The sequence below is a fragment of the Myxocyprinus asiaticus genome, chromosome 28 (assembly GCF_019703515.2).
Source record: "Myxocyprinus asiaticus isolate MX2 ecotype Aquarium Trade chromosome 28, UBuf_Myxa_2, whole genome shotgun sequence".
Classification (NCBI taxonomy): domain Eukaryota; kingdom Metazoa; phylum Chordata; class Actinopteri; order Cypriniformes; family Catostomidae; genus Myxocyprinus; species Myxocyprinus asiaticus.
Genome location: NC_059371.1, coordinates 22,591,107 through 22,605,965, shown reverse-complemented (window position 1 = coordinate 22,605,965; position 14,859 = coordinate 22,591,107). Strand labels below are relative to the sequence as shown.

At 40.1% G+C, this 14,859-nt stretch overlaps 1 protein-coding gene across 7 annotated transcripts in view; it reads right to left on the bottom strand.

Moving 5' to 3' along the window:
* The window catches only part of LOC127418985 (agrin-like), a 417,085-nt gene that overhangs the window by 180,601 nt on the left and 221,625 nt on the right, over nt 1-14,859 (bottom strand). For all 7 annotated transcript variants that reach the window (XM_051659953.1, XM_051659954.1, XM_051659955.1 and 4 more), the window contains one exon: nt 13,887-14,102. In XM_051659953.1, the coding sequence (XP_051515913.1) occupies nt 13,887-14,102 (216 nt within the window). The remainder of the gene's footprint in view (nt 1-13,886; nt 14,103-14,859) is intronic.

Below are 14,859 nucleotides of genomic sequence, written 5' to 3'. Positions count from 1 at the left end.
GATGAAAGAGAAACAAGAGAGTAAAAGATTACAGTATTTCACTGTTTTGAATCAAAACACACTAAACAAAGAATTGCAATATTATTTTATCGAAACACAATCCCTGTTGATTCCCACCCCAATCAACACCCAACAATTTGCCTTCTTGCCTGCTGTGATGCATTGACTATAAAGATTGAAGGAGAATTGGAAACCAAGATGAACCACCCCGTGAACCTCTCTGTTCTTCTGGACAACCTCCAAACCCAATGTCATATCCACTGCCTCACCCCCAACCCTCCACTGTTGTCATCCCTTGCCCAGCAATATGAATCGCTCTTTTGATGTACTTCTTCAAAGGGCTTATTTGACTGCAGCTGTCTTCCTCCTTTACATGCCTTATTGTTTCTTTTGAATAAAGTAAATTGGGCACAAAAACTGATAATACACAGCTTTTCTGGTGGAACCCAAAAGCCAGGCATTTGTTTTTTTTGTTTTTTCTGTGATAGCTGACAGAAGATGTCAATGTGCGTGAACAAGCACAATTATGTACTTGTAGCATTCCCGAGGTGAGCTCCTTCAGTCATGTCTGACCTGAGACCTGTGAAGACCATCACGGAGAAGACTAGCGGCACTACATTAGCCCACAGTCTTAATACACTACCAAACATGTTTCACCCAATCCAGGATTCTAATCAAACTAGAAAATTACACATCTATTCTTTTCAGCTATATCAAAGTATGCTAGGCGAATGTTGTAAGTTTGCTTAGAAAAATTATAACACACCTATCCTCAACAAGCTGCTCTATTTGAGGTTTCATTTTAGCCCAAACAATGCAGGATGAAGGTTAGAGGTTTGTTAAAATCCCAAAGCTTAAGTATGAGTAGTTACAGTGATGTTTGAATTAGCAAGCACCACTAATTAACAACAGCATGGCTCAGAGAGTCCCTGCACTCCAACATATACAGGTCACCAGATTAAAAGCAGCTGCTTTGGGATTTTACAGAGGTCAAGGGTTAATGATAGTGGTCAAAGAGAAGGACAGGAAATCTTGTTTTAAAGGCCACATACAGCTTATATATTGATTATTTCTCACACTGCTCTCTGTAACTGCAGTGCTCAAATATAATGATGAAGATGGAATTGTTTGTTTTGGCTAAAAGCAATATCCTAAAAAACAAAGTTGTATTTTTTTTTCTTTTTTTTAAGCAAATTTGAGTACAATCAGAAGGCACATTTGACACTAATCATTTTCTTTTCCTTCAAGCAAGCCCTTGCACACGCACAAACACACACACACAAACACACTTATGAGCTGGTATTCATGCATTTTGCGAGTTAATAATACACAGTCTGTCTGGAGAGACAGGAATTTGATTTTCAAGTGGTTTAGCAGCTGCAATGACCAGAACACAATATACTGAGAAACTTGTATAACCAAAAAGCATGAAACAGCAAATATGTATAAAACTTTTATGAACTTTTTTGCTGTGCAAACAATGAATTAGAATAGCTGAGGTGAATTTGATTGTCGACTACTGTCGACTACTACCTCTCAACTGGTGGGTCACGACCCAAAAATGTGCTGCAGGTCTGTTCTGATAGGGTCAGGGACAGCAGGAAAAAAGCAATGCTAAACGCAAATAATAAAATGCAACTAACCAAATAATCGTACATAATTAAGACAGACAAATAAATAGGCTTTATAACTTTTAAAAGGTAGGAGAAAACACTTCCCATGTCTTTTGTTGTTGACAAAAATCCACGCGTCCAGTTAAACTGGTATTTTGGTGTAGATTGGTAGAAGCTTACCAAAATAGGTTGATGGACTGGTTGATATTTGAAAACCTCTGAAACAATGTGAAAAAACAAAACAAAAAACTATGCAGGGTAAAACTCAGGCTACATTTAATACAGCAAGGATAAACATGGTTTGTGCTGACTAAAAATTTGTATGCACAGTGAATTACTGCAGCAAAATTCATGAGACATTTAGAAACCAAAACTATCAATTTTCATATTCAGACAATCTAATGTTGATAATTTAGCAAATTGTGAATTTTCCTATTCAGACAAAATTTTGCTAATTTTTGGGCCTATGCGGTTTATGGTAATAGTAATACATTTTAATGTGTTTTTTAATAACATTTTGTACTTTTGTACAACAAAACAATTTTTATATTGGGTTGGATCGCCACTTGTCCAAAGTAAAATCTGGGTGCTCAAAACCAGTTGAGAACCACTGATCTACCTTATATCTTCTCTGAGAACACCAGGGAGCTGAAGTATAAGTGCAACAATATTTTAAAGAAGTGTCTTTCAGAAATATTAAGCTCTCCTCCCCCTGTGTGCTCCGGGGAGAGCGCTGAAAGTCTGTAAGAGACATAAAGAGCTCCGGAGAGGGTCAGGTGAAGCACCAGAACTCTGCTCGCTGATGGGAAGAGCTGCACTCTCCTGCATTAACCTGAGAGATATAAGGCAGATACAGCCATACTGTACTGCATTGTGATTACTGCAAAGGGCCTTGAGTGGACACAGGTGTGTTTGTGTGTTTGTAACTACAGTGTTTGTAGCATTTTAAGTACCCTTGTAAGCTACATAGTATATGTACAGAATTGTAAGGTACCAAGAATTGTACTTGAGCATTCATGATTGTGTGAAAACCATATAAAGTGTCATGGATCCATGTTCATGTTTCAGGAAAGGCTGTGGAAGAGATCAAAGGATACTGTTGCAGAGAAATGCCCACAGGAAAGAAAAATCACCAAATAGATCTCTTAAATATCTAGTTATTTCTCCTAGACAGCAATGAGATTAAATGGAGATCAAATAGAGACTTTTGCTTAAGTCTTCTGCATCTCAGATTTTTCTCCTGAGACAAAGATCCCAGTAATCTTACGTGTCTCTTCTAGAGTATCAATGTCCAAAGACTACAATCAAATGTCAGAGTATGAACTCATTTCACATCAAATTCTTTCAAGACCAAATTACCTGAACTATGTTATCCATGTTAACTATGTTAGCTCTATACAATTACTGTGTCAACAAAGGTCTCATTTGTGTCTATTTTTATTTCTCCTTAGGAACATTAGGAAAATCATCTATCACAAAGCTGATACTTAAATAAACATAACTGAGCACTCAGTTAAGTCTTCTGAGCTATAAAAGTGCAACCTCTGAGCATTAAAATTTTCCTCTGGGAAAATGCACACTGAAACGGGTTCACATCATGGGCAAGGAGGAGGCGGGAACCGGCTGAGCAGCAACGTAAACTTTAATGACAGAACATAACTCACACATAACATAAAAGTGCTTTGCAGCAAACAAAACAAAGATGCACAAAAAAAACAACTGCGTCTCCCGGCCCCTCCTTATATCTCTCCCGCTGATTAGACAACTCAGTGCCAGGCATGCGTCATCACGGCCCGGCCACACCCTCCTCTTCATCACACTACTCCACCTCCAGATTCAGGCCAGGGAAACCTCTGGCCAGACCTACTCCCCCCCTCCCTTCCTGGAGGGGAGGTGTTGCCCTTTCAGCCGTCCTTCCTCCGGCCAGCCTTCCCCGAGGGGAGGAAGAGGGGAGAGAGAAAGAGCAAGCGGGACAGACAGAACAAGAGAGAGAGAGGAGAGAGAGAGAAAAAGTGGCAGGTCCCCGGACACACTGTCGCAAGGTCCTCGGTCAGCTGGGCAGCGGTCCTCCGCGACGCCGGGCGATGGCACTGGACATCGCCACCTGGTGGACGGCAGCAGGCTCCTCCACATCCCGGCAGACGTCAGTGGCTCCTCCGCCTCATGGCGGCCAGCAGCGAACTCCTTTGCCCCTGGCAGTGGCTCCTCCACTCCAGGCGGCCGGCAGCAAGCTCCTCCACCCCTTGGCGGATGGCAACGGCTTCTCCGTCTCCTGGTGAATGGCAGTGGGCTCCTCTGCCTCCTAACAAACCGCTCCAATATGACCATGCCATACCTCCTCGGCGTCGCGACCCTCCAACAGCAGCGAGGGCTCTTCGACAGCGCATCCATCCTCCTTCCCAGATTTCGGCACCAATGTAATGAGTTTCACATCATGGGCATGGAGTAAGTGGGAACTAGCTGAACAGCAACGTAAACTTTAATGACAAAACATAACTCACACATAACATAAAAGTGCTTTGCAGCAAACAAAACAAAGACGCACACACACAACACGTGCATCTTTCTCTCGTGTGTCCCAGCCCCTCCTTATCTCTCTCCCGCTGATTAGAGAACTCAGCACCAGGCGTACGTCATCACGGACCGGCCACGCCCTCCTCCTCGTCACATACACATCAAAATGAACATATCTAGTATAAAGGCTAAATCTCATCTAAACATTAATGATACATAAAATCTAGTCTAAAGGCTAGTCTAGATTTCTAGAGGAGCAAGTGTCGTGAAGTAAAGAGAAAAAGAGTTTAGAAAAACAGGCCAAATAGCAGCTTAATGTACAGAGGAAAAAGAAAAGGGCAGCGGTTGTGCTGTTGATGTGTGACAGCGTGTCTGACTATGTACTACAAAAACAGAAAGCTGAATGTATTGGTCAATAATAATTTTGTGGCACAGCAAGCATAAGTATTTAAGTAGCAAAGTCCATTTAAAGGCTGTTTTAAAAGGTACAATATAGAATAATCATCCACAATCAACAGTGATTGTTTCCTTATGATTTACTATAAACACTAAATGTGTTCTGAAGCAATCTGCAGACATCAAATACAATAACACAATAACATATTTCCCCTCACACAACTTTCTTGAATTCTTGATTCTGATGGGTCAATCTGCAATCATATGTTTTTATAATAACTGTTAAACTATATAATGGACTGCTGACCCAGGCAACTGAATTCCTACATACATGTGCTGGATTCTCATATCACTTCGTGGTCTTTTTCTTCTAACATAATGAAATGATTTTAACTCAAATCTACTGTACATTTCCATTTATTTATATGCCCATTTATTTATCTATTTGGTAAGTAGCCATGTAGTAAGTGGGAAAATGTACAGTCAGCCGGTCATTTTCACGAAACACACCCCTCTGCTTCCCGTCAGAGTTCTGGACACCCTGTCAGGGTTTATTTCATGACCAATTGACCGCACACTATCCCTTAGTTAATTAGAATACTTTTTGCTACACTGTCAATCCTACACTAGAGTGCAGTAAGCATTAAAAAAAAAAAACAAAAAAAAACAATGCATTATTGAGTCCAGCAAAATGCATGAATAAGTTGTAAAAAGCATCTCCTGTGTGGTATTACAGGCAAGATTGTGGAAAATGTGCCTTTTTAATGGGCCCGTCCTGCTGTAATCTGCCTTATCTCACTTCAACACTGCATCTGTCCTTTCAGAAGTGAGCAGAACAAGACAAAGAGAGAGAGAGAGAGAGAGAGAGAGAGAGAGAGAGAGAGAGAGAGAGAGAGAGAAATAGAGAGAACTAGAGAAAGAGATTTGTATAAGAAGTCTCCTCACTCTCCAGGGGATCAGCAGAGGAATGAAGCTTGATGGCACTGATCATATTCACATTGACGTATGAGTGTTTTTGTGTGTGGTTATGTAGTGTAGTTGTGTGGAAGCACTGCAATAGGACAAAAGGCTTGCCTGAAATGCCAGACAGGGGTCTGCTAGTGCAACTGAGTGCAATGGGACCTCAAAAACTGCCTGTTTCTATCTGGTTCCGGTCAGTTTTTCATGCATAACTTCAGATTTGCATCGGGTTCGCACTTAATTATAAAAAATAAATCATTACCATAAATATTTTATATTTTAATTTCAATGTAATTCATCAAGTGTGCACACATAATCCTTCATCTTTGAGTCAGAGCTGTGAGAATCTGTGTGTCTCGATCTACTCACTTGGAAAGGAAATTAAAAGAGACCAAGGGAGCTCTGGTTTGGGTCGGGTTTGCTTTTGAGGGTACCAATTGGATCGGGTGAGGTCACACAATTTCATTTACAGTACCAGTTGGGTTTGGGCTTCAACTTCAAGACCCCATGAAATCAAAAAGGGACTTTTGTGGCTTTTAGTCCATGTCTATTAGCTTTAAAGCCATTTATATGCTAGTGTACTCGAAATTAACCTAACCTACCAGATATATGCATTTAAAAAAAACACCTTTCATCTTTTTGCTCACCCTCACGATGTTTCAAACCCATATGACTTTCTTTCTTCAATTAAATACCAAAGGAGAGGTTTGGCAGAATGTTAGGAACTTAAAGTCTCAGTAACCATTTAATTTTAATATTTTTTTTTTTTCCTTACAATGACAATGAATGGAGACTGAGGCTGTCTAACATCTCCTTTTTTTGCCACAAAAGAAAGAGAGTCATACGGATTTGAAACAACATGAAGGCGAGTAAATGATGACAGAATTTTCATTTTTGGGTGAATGATCTCTTTCAAGGGACTTTGGAAGATCACACCAGGAAAGCTGGGTGAGATTTGAAGAAAATGGATCATCACTATGACGGATGGTGTGAGATCACAGCGTAACTGTTTCCAAAATGCATTTCAAGAACTCCATTATTGAAGGAGAGTGTCGATCCACTCATCATAAAATAATCAGTGTGTGCTGATGGACAGGCCCAGATCGTAGAGAAGATGTTACCCAAGCTAAATTTAGTCTGAATGTGAAGAACTGCAAGGCTCTTTCTGCAGATGGAATAAGCAAGCCGAGGAGGGGGGGCCTGGGTAGCTCAGTGGTAAAATACGCTGGCTACCACCCCTGGAGTTAGCTAGTTTGCTAGTTCGAATCCCAGGGCGTGCTGAGTGACTCCAGCCAGGTTTCCTAAGCAACCAAATTGGCCCGGTTGCTAGGGAGGGTAGAGTTACATGGGGTAACCTCCTCGTGGTCGCTATAATGTGGTTCGTTCTTGGAGGTGCGCATGGTGAGTTGAGCGTGGTTGCCGCGGTGGATGGCATGAAGCCTCCACACGCGCTATGTCTCCATGGCAATGCGCTCAACAAGCCACTTGATAAGATGCGCGGGTTGACGGTCTCAGATGTGGAGGAAACTGGGATTCGTCCTCCACCACCCGGACTGAGGCGAATCACTACGCAACCACAAGGACTTGAAAAAAGCACATTGGGAATTGGGCATAACCAAAAAAAAATAAAAAATAACAAAAAAACACGCCGAGGAGGTGCTGATGAGTGTGAATTGAGTCTCCTGTCACAGAGACAGGTGAATGTGTTGTAGCGAATGTTTCTATAGGCCAATACAAGGGTGGAACGGACTGATCGGAAAACTCATTTGCACAAGGCAGTGCTGGATATGTGCCATCGGCAGCGGCTGTGGAGCTCAGTGGCTGTGGATATGTCACCAGGACCCTGACTGAGCCTGAATAACAAGCTGTCACAGAGAAAAATCAACCAAACAGAAAGTTAGCTTTCACCCCATGTCTGTAATAATGAACATGGGGCGTGTATTCATGCACACTTGAACCTGTAACAAACACTTGATGTGCATGATTTTTTTAATGTTAAAATACTTTCTCTTGTCATAGTTTAATGTGCAGACAAAACTATATGTAAAGGCCAAAGTTAACTATGGTTTTCCATGTGTCTGCTACATCTCGCATACAGTGCGTGTGACACAAATTTAATCATCAACACAGTATGTCAGCAGACTGTCCATGTGCAGCCTAGATGTTGCGAAGAGTGTAAACCTTTTTATTCGAACAATGATAAACAGGGGGCAGTACGAGTGTTAAGACAAAAGTATACTTCGGGTGTGCACATTGCGGATCGCTCCACGCACAGTATGTGCGACACAAATAGCATCATCGTCACAGCTGTGCAGCTTGACTTTTTTCTTGTCTGCGCATGCGCTGGCCATTGACTATACTAAAAGAGTGTCACAAAGCAGTTGTAGTGCACATGCGTCGAATGCGTTCCTATTCATCTGCAGTCATAATAGTATATTCAGAAAGGCAACGCGGTCGACAGGCGTGAGGCGATTTAGGAACATGCAAAAATGAAGTATACCTGGTCCTTTAGGTAAATCTATTTGGAAACAACTGTTAATGGTGTGTGTAAAAGCAAGCATCACTATTACTATTGCTAGTACTTAGGATTCGGAATTTGAACAAACGCAAGCGGTTGACATTAATGATACCTCAAGTCATGTGAATTATTGAGGTGCTATTATTATTATATATTATTGATTATAAGACATCAAACTAAGAAATGCATGCTCCTAGCAACCACCTAGAACACCCTAGCAACCACATAGCAATGCACTAAACACCACCCAAAACACAGTCAAACAAAGCATGCAAGGAGTGCAACTTGTGTGTGAAGTAATTCCCACTGGTGCTCTTTGGATAAGGGATATTCTATTCAAATACTCTAGTAGTCCAAGACACTCAGAGTAGGTTATAAATTTAAAAAGCCTTTAAGTCATGACTATTAAGTTAAAACATACCATAAACTGTCACATTGTGGCTTAAAAAGCCTTTTATAAGGTGTGGCTAATTGGTATCACATGACCATGTTGCATGGTCTAACAACAACAACAAATGTTTTAAAGGTGAAGGCAATGCAAGACATATACATACAATTACACATAAACATACACATCCTAACAAATATCCATATACAAATACACACATCAATATTAATAGATTTTTAAACTAAATAGCAAAACGTACCCAATATTATGTGTGTACATATATTGCATAAGCCCTACAGAAAAGTTCTACACATGAGCAATATTTCTTTTTTTTTTTTTTACAAACAGACAGGGGTACTGTAAATATATAGAACTTTAAATTTAAATACAAAAATCTCATCAAAACCACACAGAACACCTTAGGAACCTCATGGCAATGCACTAATCACCACCCAGGACACCCTATTAACTGAATAGCAATGCCATGGCAACCACCCACAAACCCCCAGCATTGGGGTAAAAAAAAAAAAAAAAATCTAATCATTCATGGACTTTCATTTGGTGCCACCAGTGCCACAGAAATTACACACCTCACCTTTAAAACCAATGCAGCCTTCCATTAACGCTAACCTTTATCTAGATCCAACCATTATTAATCAAGTATCTCTTTTAAAACATTCTTCCCTTGTCTTCAGAGATTGATCGCTCTTATGATATGTTCAAGCAGTATGTCCCTGTGCTACTTAGCCTTGGGCTAAACTTGGAGAGTTGCTTTAATATTGACTGAAATTTGTTTTCAGAGAGATCATAAATCATAAGTCTCTCATGGCTGCAGCAACTGTAATTTGCTTGGATGAATGTCAGCTTTGACATTAAAACTGCACTGTAAAAAACACAGATGTAGCACCTCAAGATATGAGAACTGGATGTTGCTGGAGGTTAAGAAGGTGCATATGTATCCGACTGTATCAACACCGGGAGTTATATAGGTAAAGTATCCAAGAGAAATGAGCCATACTTCCCCAATGAAGGAACACAGTTTCAGCCATCAATAACGGGACAAACATATTGATTCGTCCATTAAGCAGCTTCCCATGATACCCACAGATTAAGGCTTTAGCAGTCCCGCTCATCTGCAGAGCAAAACAACCTTATTTAGACAACAGAAGCTGACAGTTTTAGCCTCAATGGCTAGTTTAAGCGGTAAACCTGGTTCAAGGTGTGTATATGTGATGAACATGTCTTAGGGATGTTCAAACTACTTGAACGACTATTCGATTAATCAGTCTAATTACCTGATCGTGATCAGTTGCGTTTCTTAGGCGTGCTCTTGCATTCTAAAACAGCTAGCGAAGGCATATTGTATTGCATTGCATTGTATCCATTTTTGGTTAAGGAAAATGCTGTTCAAATGTGGATGAGAGGTGTAAACAGCTAAACTTATGGTTTTTAAACCGAAAACGTATTAGTGTGGATGTGCAGTGTAACGCAATAAAATGAAAAAACGGCGCAAAATGAAACACAATGGACAAAGACGTCTGTCTAAACTTGTATGGCTGTAATGGTGGTGCACAAAGGGGATGAATTTGAAGTTGAAAACTATTCTGAGAGGGTTTTACTGTGCAAGCTGCCTCTAAGGTGCCTTTTACACAGAACGTGTTAACCAAAAGCTACACAAAGTAGAATGAGACACAATTCAGATGTCTTGAGAGTTTGACTTTTTTACTTTACGCGGCATCTTAATGAAAATAAGTGTCGCTCATTTTGCGAGATGCAGAAAAACAGCGAGATGAGTCACTACAGTCAAAAGACATTGACAAAGAAAAAAAATCTAGATGCAAGTACACATCCCATGTGAACGTCCCCTAACAACTTAAGTGCAGCATGCCAATAAAAGCACCGGTGCTTATAAATACCCCAAGCATGGAGTAGGTATAAATCTGTTTGGGAAGGGTCACAATTGTGGACTCACAAGTCTATTAGTTATACATATGTACACAAATGTGACCCTTCCCAAACAGATGTATACCAACTCCATGCTAGGGGTATTTATAAGTAGGTTTCTTCAACAAAGTCAGGCTGATAATGAAGAGAAGTAAATGTTTATAATATTACTAATAAAAAGAGAGCCTGTATAGAGAGCGCTCTCGGCATACACAGTAATTCCAGACGTGCTCTGCACACATACATTATGATCAATCCTGCCATTCGTCCATTGCCCTGGCCCAGTGCTCCACTGCACTGCTCCCAATCCAGCTCTGAGTTCCACTACACTGCCAGCTTGAAATTAGCTTCACACACACACACATACTCCACTACTCTCTCTGACTGACTGAGTCACATAAACAGCTGGAGACAATGTTTACCCACAGGAGTTCAATATTATCAGAGCCCCCACGCTCCCCTGCTCATCTTTTAAACCAGGCACCAGTCTCCTTCTCTCTTTCTGTCTCTACTCTTGCCCCGTGCCAGCGGAGCAGATCCCGGCGAGAGCCAACAGCTTTTTTCATCCCTCAATCCAGGGGTCCCTAAATTTTTTTGTCTTTTTGGAACCCCTGTGACTTAAATTATATAGCACTTTCAAGTACCCTATGAGCTTTTTAAGTACTAATCATATAGACACACATACTGTAAATAAATACACATAAACATAATTACACACACAATTATATGGAAGAATGTTTAGAAATGTAACAAAGAACATCTTGTGTGCTTCAATGAAAGCAAGGTCATAAATTTGCTGAGTGACCTAGAAATAGTGCGGAATCTTAAATATTTTATTACTTTATCATTTCATAACTCTTGAATGTGGACTTAGAATTTTGAACAGCACTGAACAGACTGCAGTCATATATTCCTTTTTTTAAGGACAGAAAACAAAATAATATGTCTAAGCAGAATATACTGCATGAATAGGCTGTATATAAAGACACCAGGCAGAAGTAGTTTTAATACTGCTCTTTACTCTTCTCAATTGCACAAAAAAACACACATTATTTTTCCCAAATTGCAACTGATTTTTACACATATTTGCCATTAAGGCCTTTGTCCATCATTTACTAATAACTGTGAATCCTGAAGTGTTCTGTGTGTATCTGCACTACAGAGGCCACATCCACACGATTACATTTTCAGTTGAAAATACATTGATTTTACTACATTTTGACTCTTGTCCACTTAGAACAGCATTTTCCTCCACCGAAAAATGAGACTTTTTAAAACGCTTTCCAGTACTGCGTAGTTTGTAAAACGCTGATGTTAGGAAATGGAAAACCGAAACAGAGTTTTCAACCAAAAATGCATTAATGTGGATGTGGCCTGCACATTTAGAAATCAGACAACACAGAATAACGTTTTTATTTCAAATTAGTGAAAATGCTTTAACTGTGGCACATTTTGCGGCATTCAATATATTTAAGTTAGAAAAGTTAACGCGCTTAATTCGGCCATTGCATTTCTAACACAATCTCATGAATCCACTACAGTTCCATCATGAACCCCCAGGTTAGGAAGTCCAGCCCTATTCGATCCCGAGTCAAAACAATCTCCACTCCATCAGCCCTTACAGTTCAGCTCCCATCTCTGCCCCTCTTCCCAGGAGAAACACTATCCATCCATTATCTGTGCCTGCTGATCCCAGTTGAGTGAGAGAGATATGACCTCCGATAGCCACTCCGTCAATTTAATTAGCGCAATAGCGGGGAGGCTACTGCCCATTAAAGCCCTGCAGTGCAGCTAGCGTGGATTAGTGCAGAGCAGAACTTAAACTGCATTAACACACCGAGATAGTGTCATCTTTAATGCGTTTGTGAATGGATACTAGAGTTCACTGGTCGGTGCAAGCTTTTCATTCCTCAGGGCTGATAATTTTCTGGTAGACAGTATATCAGGTGGCTAATTAGAGTTCTTTGAAGGCTTTGAACGACATGTTTCACCAGCTCATGTAATTACGGCCCACAGCCACTGTGCCTGCTTAATAATGGGCCACATCTCACATATTACTTATCGCTCATGGAATGAAATAGATTGGAATATAAAGGATAAACAGTGTAGCAAACACAAAAAGCACATTCTCGACTGGCAGCCTCACCTCCCAATCTCTGATGATCTATCAACATCAAGATTCATGAATATGGAAATACATGATAAAAACAGGGGAATAAACGTTGTTTTAGGCATGCATCAAAAAATTTGTGAGCAAGTGGGAGTTTATTTATGTGTGCACTTGTGTGCTATCACTTCAGAAAACGTACTTGCATTTATAGTAAAACCTTGTAGTAAACCACAAGCAGTAAATCCAACTTGTGAGCATGGTATTCAATAGTAAAAACATTCATAACTGGGACAAATTGTGTCTTATTTAAAGTAATGTTCCAGGTTCAATAGAAGTTAAGCTCATTCGACAGCATTTGTAGCATTTGTAGTCCCTTGTTTATAAAAAAGGGATACAAAAGGGGTAAAGGGATAATAAAAAGTTGTGGTTACAGTAATGCTCTTACAAAGTGCAAGAGGCTAGCCCATAAAAGTAAAAAATGTACACTTGCAGCATCCGAAACTGTGTCCTGTCACAGTATGTACTGTATTTGATGAAGGATGCATGTATCTGCCACCAAAACAGTAAGTTATTTTAGGTATGCATGCGAGTAGTATGAATAGACTTCGGACATACTTCATCTGGTAATGTGGGCATTGACCCGTGACCAGCATTTATGATGTAAAAACAACAACCAAATAAATTATCTGCTGTTGTTTTGGTAAACAAGCTCAGTTTCAGTGCATGGAACAATTATCTTGGTATATGTAGCACTTACAGTTGAGAAGAGCTGTCTGACTCGTGGTTCACCGCTGTTCTTTTAAAACCAGCATTTTGAACGTGGCAGCGCCTCAGCTCCTGAGGTATTATGGGATCGTAAAGTGTCCAGTCGATCCGTACTTCAGAATCTCGCTGCAAATAGTATGTCATCCGAGTATTTCTCGCTTACTGCTTCATGAATACTGTGGATTCGGACATACTACTCCATTGGCATACTGGTTTTGGCATACTATATAGTAGAGAAGTAAGGATATTCGGATGCAGCAACTGTTTTAAAAGTATGGCCACAAGATGTAAATATTATACATGTTAACATGATTTTAGTATGATAAAATCTCTTTTCAACAAGATCTTAGTGTGATAAAGTTTACCGCCGCTGTGTCATCATGGCAACAAAGTTATATTGGATATAACTTTACACTGATTAGATTAGTAAACAATTTTATCACACTAAAATCAAATCTATATAGAAATAGAGTAGTATTGTAGTATGTTATTCCGAACTCAGCCAAGGTCTTCGGGATTACTTGAAAATTACAGGCAGGTGTGTTTATTTAGGAATGGAACTAAACTCTGCAGGATGGTGGCCCTCCAGAACAAAAGCTGAATAGCCCTGGGTTAGAGTGTAGAAATGATAAGAAACAGTTCTCATATCTAACTTTGTGTGTGTATGACTAGACTTACCACAGGGGCCTTTGCGCATCACCTTGATGCGTCTCTGTGTGTTGCATTGGGCCTTCTCCAGTTCACACTCATTGGAATAGGTGGAGGAGTCTGATCCGCACACTGGCGCGACCACGGTTGTACATACAATCTTCTTACACACACACTCCCCTTTAGATGGGTCAGCCGGATCTCTCTCACAAACCGCCCCAAATCCACACAACTTACCTCGGCAACCTGCAGAGAGACAGAGATATGAAAACAGATTTCATTTTAGAAAGTTATAAACATGACAAAAACAATGTTCTGTAGGACTACAGTCATATGAGGGCAGAACAAATCAGCTCATGCAAAGCAACACTCAGTTAAAAATTATTTTACTCTTTTGTGCTGTTTGCACATGGTAGTAACATTTCAAAATTCAACTTGTAATCTGATTTCAAGAGGAGGGTCTCTGATTTCATGATCACTATAGTGTGGCACTACATTTTGATATCATAGCTCAAAAAAAGTTACAAATATACTTGAATTTCAGAAAACAAAATCAGAAATACACTTTTCATCTTAAAACAAATTCAATTTTACGAACAGAATTCTCAGTGATTTAAGTGGAGTATGCTTCACATGATCTGTGTTAGACTGTGTTGATATTATTTTTTCAGTCCGATGATTATTATCTTTTAAAGTCACACAAGACCAGCAAAACGGATGACACAGGTGAGTAAATGGCCCTTTACTGTTGTCCGGGATGCATGAAGAAGGATTAGCGTTACACATCAATTGCAATGTGTTCACATGCGTTTTCGATTAGCGGAACCTCAAAATCAGGTTTAAATGTTCAAATCACGAAACACTTTGAACCATGTTTACACTTGTGCGTAGCACTGTTCACTTGTGATAGGATCACCTGAGATGGATCTTAATACAATGTGTAAATTGGGCCAAAGAGAAGGTTCTGTAAAGGGTAGTCCACACCAAATGCACTGTTGTGCTA